Below are 8,652 nucleotides of genomic sequence, written 5' to 3' on the forward strand. Positions count from 1 at the left end.
TTGCTGTACACACAGGTTCTCTCAGCTGCAAGTTGAGTGTTTTTTAGAATCCATATAACGTAATGGTTCAATGTTTACTTGAGTCATCCGAACAAAGTTGGAAAAAGGTACACGTGACTTGATGCAACCATTCATATCGCATAAAACCCAGGTAGATTCATGGAATTCATTCGGCTTCCACGAGGAAGTAGATTTGAAATAAAATACAATCATTGTTTAGAAATAATCGATGTATTTCCTTTTCCGGCTACTTCAAATTTAAAATTTTTAAAGTCAACGATTACACAGTGATTTATACACACTCTGAATTTCACATAAGCCATAATTTACATTTCACATGCACGCAGTAAATACTCAAAAGATTTTGCTGTATTTAAACTGCACACACTCCAAGATTTTGGATTTTTTTGTTCAAAGTTTCTGGGACGATTTCACTGAAACGAGAGAAAGATAGAGTTAGAGCATTACTGCACTATGCATTGTTGGTACTGGCTTCAGTGCACAGGTGATACTTAATGGTGTAGTATTATATGGTTGAAAACATGAAGTTTGGGTGGAATACAGTAGGATGGAGTCAATTCCCTGGAGATGCGTGGATGTGACTGGGGCAAGATTGAGAAATGAGGAGGTGTTGGCAAGAAGAGTTGGGGAGGATAGAGCCCTTGTGAGGAAGAAACTGGCTTCGGCTTATTCCAAGTGGGACGCGGAAGTTTTACACAGAAATAGGGGCTAGCAAATGGGGATTCGGTGGTGTAGTGGCTAGCGCGACTCTTTTATGTAAATGTGTATTATTGAAGTAAATGTGCCTCCAAAGTTTCTAATTTCAGAAGAAAATATCAAAGTTCGGATTTTAGGAGCCGAAGATTAGCAAATTCAACAACCAGATATTAAAATTAAAGCTAATTAAACTTCTCCATAATTATTTTAATGCGTACCTCAAGTGCCTCAAGGCTCTCACAGCCATCATCTGGAGAAAGGCATCATAGAACATGAGCAAATCACATTTATACATTTTTGGAAGAAAAGGTATACAATGGAAAAACAGGAACTCAGGAGATACGGAAATACCAGGGTCAGGAAGAAGACTGTAGCAAAAGCTGAAGAAGAACGATTCGTTGCACATATATTACTATATTCCTCCTTCTGCCCTGGGTTCTTTCGTATCTCTTTATTTTTCTGTTTGCTCACTGCCTCCCCGGCGTACTTCAATTTTCCACCCCTTCCTATAGCAAGTCAAATACTTCCCCAGCTCTTCCTCAAATGCACAGATGTGATGCTCCCATTTACTGCGATGTCTTGTACCACTTGATGGCTCCTTGAGCCGAAACGTGCGCAGTAAAATAAATGTGAAAAAGTTCAATTACATTTTATTTTAATATGTCTAACTTCCACCGCATCACATCTGCAGCGGTTGAATTTATTGGATTATCCACTCCACTGGCGGGAGGCAGATTTCTTCTCAGGAGGCTCTGATGGCGAAGATACAAAATAACCGTCCGCTTTCAACTGTCTGAGCTTCTGGCGAGAGAGTGGAGTTGACAGAACCGGAGTACTGGTATGTGGAGGGCAACGGGAAACAACTGAATTATTGAAGAAAGATTTCGTGCTTTACCGGCGAATAGACTTAGTGAAGAGTTCTCGGGATCGCCACCGGGTCAGGAACTGCATATCTGCCGACGTTTCGATGACCGAGTCGGACATCGAAACGTCGGCATTTATGCAGTTCCTGACCCGGTGGCGATCCCGAGAACTGTTCACTAAAAAAAATAACTGAATTGTTTTGCGCAGAAGAAGACGCAGCTTTGCATTCGCATGGAGAGGGAAGGAGTGGAGGATGAAAAGAGAAGGGATCGGAGGAAGATAAAAATGACGAATGGAATGAAGGCAAGGGGTGAACAGAGAGATCAGAGGATAGGGATCGCATAGACACATTGCAAATGAGAGATGGGGTGTGTGGATCCTGCTAATTTAGCTTTCTATAACCCAGAGCTACTTCTGGGAGAAATTGAATTTCAAGAATTCTGAATTTGAAAATGTTATATTCAATCGTAATTATTGCGGCAGCTACATATTTCGCCATTAAATTTCACAGCACCAAAGAACGTGTAGTTTGAATCTTCACTAAAAAGAGCTGAAAATGTATACATTTTTGATGTTACTTACTTAGAAACTACGTTGGGTTATAATGGGTCAGGGCAAAAAGCCAAATAAGATGGCCTCTTTTTAAGAGGAGAACTTTGTGAAACCAGAAAGGCTGAATTATTTTTTTAAAACACCGCTTACCTCAGCAATAATTTCGATTCTGATCCATATCTTAAATATTTGCCTCTCCCCCAGATCGTAAAGAATTGTTTTCCACCGGGGGGAGGGCGGTGCGGATGCATTTTCAGCATCTTCAGGGATTGATAAGGTGTCAGGGGAGGCCGGGCGATCGGGTTGTGATGTCTCCGGGGATTCATTTATTAAATTCTGGAACTCATCATCGTGAGGAATGTAAGAGCCCAAAGGCAGATGATCAGGCGGGGATGACTCAGTCAACGTGGAATTTTGTTTATCTTCAGCTTCCAAATTGTAATCCTCTTCCTCCTTCTCCTCCACGGCCTTCACCTTTTTCACGCAAGACCCTGAAGAAGGAATACAACGGTTGAAGACGGTACTCCGGGAGGCGATGACAGTTGCACTTTTCATATGATTTTCTAAATATACCTTTCTATCTGTATTTTATCGATAGGCGATAGAAAACTTTAAGCTTCCCATTATATATTTTTTAGAATTTGCACTTGAAACGAAGCTTTGTAATCTGGCTGTTATTGCGGTATTGGTCTCTACACACGAAAAATAAAACTTACGGCAACCAGAATACGAAAATGGTTGAGGCAAATGTCCGATTGAAATTTCGAGAAAGCATTTTAATCACGATGGAAATAAAATTTGGTCACCGAAACGCATTTCTTTCTAAGTTATCTGCTATTAGATTTCGTAATTGAAGCAAAAAATATCATTCATGCGTAATATCTTACCCTCCAATTTCTCCATGTTTCCGGTGCAACCGCGTAGGTTTGTTGGTGATGACAACAGTTTCGCTGGCACTGCTTCACCAACAACTGTCATCACCAACAAACCGACGCGGTTGCACCGGAAACATGGAGAAATTGGAACCTGAACACCGCGGAAACCTACGTAGTCATAGCTTACCCTCGCTGTTAACTCCTTCGATCTAAATTTTATTTTTTGGCTTTACTTTGTCACTATTATTCTTTTTCTTTGAGTGCTGCTCTAACGGATTGATTAATCTCTTTGCAGGGATTTTTATATTTAGTTACGTCCATTTGTTATTCATTTGAAAAATATTTTTATCTCGAAAAAACTGCGCTAAGTACCTTGATTCTCCTATATCGTATATATCAAGAAAATAGAATCATATCTTCCTTGACTAATGAAGTCGCGTTTAAAATTCTTATTTAAATTTATGGACTTTATCTCAGCATCAGACATTCATTTCGATCCATTTGACGGAAGGAATTATTTTAATACTCACATAACAGGCCCATTATGCTTTCGATTCTCTCTCTTCAACTCAATATCGTGAGGTCTTCACTACTGACGACACTTCAATAGGCGAGTGATAAGTTTATTCAGCTCTTCCTATATTCTTGCTGCAATTAAGTCAACACACCGTTATAAGCTTTGCTTCGACGCTTTGCACAGTTAAGAGTGTCGCGTATATTAAAGTAAAGTTACCCTGGTTACGGTCGTCAGGAGCCCCTCAATTTCTTAGGCTATTGTTGCCCAGTTGAGAATTGAGTAATCACGCGGTGTTACCAGTCTTTTAACGTAATACTGTTATATTGTTGTGGAATTTAAACATTTCTTTTTTCAAGTAGCATGTTTTTATCTCAACTATTGCAAATAAGCAGCAGAAAAGGAACTGGGTTTTACTGGTCGACGCAGCATATCTACGAAAAGAAGCAGTATTTCTCGTATTGCGCGAATTTGGTTTTCACGGTGATTTTGGCATCCTTAACACTTGTCTACTGAATATCAGAAAAATTTTCATCGCCTCTAATTGTTTTTACTGCAATGATATCATTAAAGGCCTGATAAAGTTGTGAAAAGAGAAATCTCAACGTGACTCGAAAACCATTTCTATTGCTTAGTAAGTGTTCAGGCGCTAAAATTTCGCGTACCTTTATAATCTCATTTTAATAAAGTAGTAAACGCCTGGCAAATAAAGGCACCGAATTTTTAAGAACCGCAAAAATGCGAATTTGGAGTGAAATTTTCTTGCTTTTTCGAAAATTTCACGAAAATTCGTTTTTCGGAGTTTATTAGCGCGAAATATTCTAACCCCAAAAAGAATGCTGATGAAATGAGTTTCTTTTTTAGTTGGGCGCCGTAAAAAAAATACAATCATCCACTGTTTAAAAGTTAAAAACAAAGTAACGTCGCTGTTTTACCCACGCAGTTAACGTTTTTTCTGCGATTCACTTCTTTTTTTTCGCCACACTTGCTTGGAAAGTTACATTTAGATGCAGATATAGGTGAATGCGGTGAATGGTCAAAGTGGATGAAGATCCCTTTGGAAACACTGATCTCTCTTTGATATAATTCATTTTTCATATATGTCTAAGAAAAAGATATAGTACTAGAAAGAAATAGGAGCTCAGAAGGTGGAAAGCTAGGTATTTATACATTATTATGGCTGATTCTGATTCGGGCCCTCTCGCGGTTCAATGCTGGACTGTCCGATAATTTTTGTGAACATCTGCGCCTAGAAAAAGTCATTGCCAACAGAAGTTTCGAGAGAAGAAAATTGAGCACTGAAGCCAGCGAAGTAGACGCCTGGAAACTATAACCGTACCCAGAGCCATCTCTTGGCAAATACATTGGGTTATATGGGGGAAATTACTATAACCCCACACCGAAAACACTGGTGATTGATGCAATCACTGTGTCATTGCTGTTCTTAGCGTATGTTCGGAATACAGAAGGTTCTTGGTTCGATTCTCGATAAAGTTAATGGCTTACCATGTGCTATCGGCCCATATTACGATGTACATTTCCGTAATATTAAAAATGAATTAGCTTATTTCTACTGTTTAAGTTCTGAGAACAGAAGCTGATGTAATCGTAGGAACTGGAAGTTGGTTATTTGGATGAAATTCATGACAGAGAGAGAGATCTTCCCAAAATCATATACAACATGAAGGAAGGGCCAAGGTAACGAGAATAGGAGAGGTATTCATTGCAGTCGAAGATGAGTTCACTAGTAGAGCATATAATTTTTCTGGTAGTGATTTGGTGTTTGGTGCCCAACTTAGTGCTCAGTTAAGAGATTATTTAATGCGCATGCTACTGACCACCAGATTGAAGCCTAAATCCAGTGTTAGACTCAGATAAGGCATCCCTTCGTTCGATTGAAAAAAATATAGTTTTAAAATTTCGGTTACGACAAGGACGTGCGCGAAACTTTTCTTTGCACATTCTATTCCAATTCTATGAGTTAGCTGTTACCGAGGACTCCTCTCCGCTAGTACGTATAGTTTATTTTCCGACAAAGTTAGCTAAATCTTACGAACGCCAACAAAGAACGTTAGGAAATGTCATAAAAATAAAATAAGAGAGATAAACTGCAGAAAAGATAGATTGAGAATGTCTTTATTAGGACTTCCTATTAGGTTAGTTGAATCGTAGCGTCGCTTTCCAACTTATGTGTATCTTAATGTATGTTTCTGAATTTTCCTAGTATTATAACATCATGTTTTGCGTTTTTTAGCTCCATAGGTAGATTGTATACATGATTAGTTCGTAAGTTTTGCATTTGCATGAATGAGGAAGAATAATTTGTTAGTAGGAGTATAATTTTTATCACCGTGCATGTGTACATCCTCTTGTATTCTGGAAATTGATTAGCCTCTGCCAAACATCCTAGAGTTGGCTCCCAATGTGTTTATAGATTTTACTATGTTATGTTTACGTGTTACTTAAAACTGACGATGTTAGTCCAATCCTTCCACTTTTCCACATTCGATAAGAGAATGGTCTTGAACAGTGGCGTAAATAGGAATATGCTGGAATGGGGGGGATGGGATGACGAAAATGGCTGCGGTTCGGGAAAAGTTTAGAAAAATGACGTGCCTGGAAATAAATTTTACATCATTTAGGCACTTAAAATTTAACTTTCAGCGGATGCAGTAATTTCATGGCAAAACTAGGCAATAGTTTTTAATAATTATTTCATTTCTCTGAGGCTTTGGGGGGGGGGGATCTATCCCCTCATCCCCCCACCATAGTTACGCCACTGTAATAAAATATGATATAATAAATAATTAGGACTGTAATGCAAAATTTACATTCGTGCTGATATGAACTGCACAGGAAATCGTCTCAGGCCATGAATGCTTGTTGTTAGTGGAAGTTGACAATCTTTGTAATGAAACGTAATTGTAACCTCAATACTTTATGTTGAACGGTTTTGGGTAGCTCAATGGCATTTTGTAGTGATGGAAAAAAAGGAATTGAATGAAATGCGGGTTAAAGAGTTGTTTCATAGCGAAGATATTACGTATCAAATTTGCAAAGTTTCAATGCGAGTCATCCATCAACCGTAATTTGCATTACTAGTCAAAATACTAATTAAAAATTTTCTAGAGCGTTGTGAGGAGATGTTTTCATGAAAAAGTAGAAGAAAGTTGCTGTCTCGCCACCTTACGGCCATATATTGAATATGCATCGAGAATATGTGCGCTGAAAACACTATAGAAATGCGATTAAAAGACGCCCTCTGTAAAAAAAACTTAATCAAACGTTTTTGAGACAGTGTAGACCTCTTCTATGCTGTTCCCTTTTCACTCTAAGTTTGGAGTATGGAAGGTGAAGTACCTATGTTGACTCACCCTATCCTCATCCAACTATCGATTTCTTTGATTCCATTCCTCCTCGCATTTCTCCTCATCCTGTCCATGTAATCAATTCCTTCCCCAATCTCTCCTCTTGCCATTCCTTTCGCTCCCTCGCACGTTGAAGGAGTGCCCTGACCAGGGTCTCAAAGATGCTAGGGGAAGACGCGTCGACCCCTGATACGTGACCAGTTGACCAGCCGGCGCGTGACAACCGCAAACTGTCCGATCAACAGGATCACGTCCTCCGGCGGGAGAATTTTTTGTCCGTGTCCGAGGGCCTCAAACGGATCGTCCGGCCAACACCAGCAGCAATGAACAATACCTCCCTCCCTCCTCTCCCACGTGACATAAACCCACCCCGTGTACATAGACTCACGTAGCGAGGAGGGTGACGCTTTTTCCTGCTTGAACCGTTTTGCAACAAAAATTAACTGCAAAACATCATTGATACTCGTGTGCCAATAAGGGCCTCCTTGGTAGGAGCGATGGGATGGAAGACGAATTTTCGAACACTCAAATCGAATCGAATATCCTCAAAATCACAAGCAGAAAGTTTATCAACGAAAATGGGTTATATTACCTCTATTGGTCATTATTATTATTATTTTTATGATTAAAGTATTCTACCTATTAAAGTAAGTTTGCATGTAGTATTGGCGAAGTATTCTGGCAATAACACCCCTTTCACGGAATTCCCTATTTATTTCACAGAAAGGCCCTTTCATCGTATTAAAAAAATCCCTCCCTTGCTCTCTTTTGTTTATCCAACATTCTACCATGGGGTGCCGACTTACAAAAATATTGGGGGGGCCCAAACCAGGGATCTTGCCCCGGGAAATTTTATAAGCAGTGAGTTCTAAGTTTTTTAAGCATTTTGGAAGAGTCATATGACCAACATTAGAACCATGATAACTCGAATCTCGATATCTGGACAATCCGGGGAAAATCAACAAGCCTGACACATTTTTTCCTCACACCTATAACGAATTTTTGAGGGGGCTCGGGCCTCCTCAGGGCCCATTAGGTCGGCGCCACTGATTCTACCCCGCAACACTGTTTTCAACATCCACGCCCAGCTCAGTTGTCTCTCATCACCCATCATGTCCAGTACAATGGATTCCTTTAATTATCAGATCAAGATTCAGGCTGCAGTCACCTATTTTTGCGATTGAGTTTATGATTTGAGTCACGTGATAGTTTTTTATGTAAAAAACTGAAAAATTATCATGACTATGTATATGTGCATTTTCAGTATAAGAATGATTATCCTGGAAACGTAATATACAAATTATTAGTTTTTCCTGCTTCTATTAATTTACAAGGCCCGATACTATAACTATACGGATTGAAACTCAACCTGCACCTACAATGTAGTCAATGCTCCAATGTAATTGTTGCTTTCATTGGCTTACACTGTCAATGGAGAAATTAAAATGGGAAGTAGTTTGAGTGTAGGAAAATTCCGTTTTTACTATCAATGCATGGGCAATTAAACACCATGTTGGTACTACTGTCTCAAATACTCTTTCCGATTTCGGCAGTTAAATTGTATTTATTAAGTAACTAAAAAGCTGATTGTTTTATAAGAATGGTACCTGAGGAGTTTAAATTTGAAGGAGCTTGTAAAATTAAATTTGGAATGTTACCGTGTGTTGTGCATCAAAATAAAGTATTATTGTCATTGAAAATAATATCATAGGTAGTACATAGTCGATGAATGTATTGTTCGTAAAGAATTTGGCATTTCACA

The 8,652-nt window shown here is 39.0% G+C and overlaps 1 protein-coding gene across 1 annotated transcript; it reads right to left on the bottom strand.

Annotated features, from left to right (window-relative positions):
- Nucleotides 1–249: 249 nt before the first annotated feature.
- Nucleotides 250–3,694, bottom strand: LOC124174150. The gene is made up of 3 exons (XM_046553265.1): nucleotides 3,539–3,694; nucleotides 2,284–2,624; nucleotides 250–434 (listed from the first exon to the last, which is right to left on the bottom strand). Exons 1-3 carry the CDS (start codon nucleotides 3,549–3,551, stop codon nucleotides 432–434), a joined length of 357 nt encoding a protein of 118 aa, XP_046409221.1. The 5' UTR covers nucleotides 3,552–3,694; the 3' UTR covers nucleotides 250–431.
- Nucleotides 3,695–8,652: the final 4,958 nt, after the last annotated feature.

The sequence above is a fragment of the Ischnura elegans genome, chromosome 2, assembly GCF_921293095.1.
Source record: "Ischnura elegans chromosome 2, ioIscEleg1.1, whole genome shotgun sequence".
Taxonomy (NCBI): domain Eukaryota; kingdom Metazoa; phylum Arthropoda; class Insecta; order Odonata; family Coenagrionidae; genus Ischnura; species Ischnura elegans.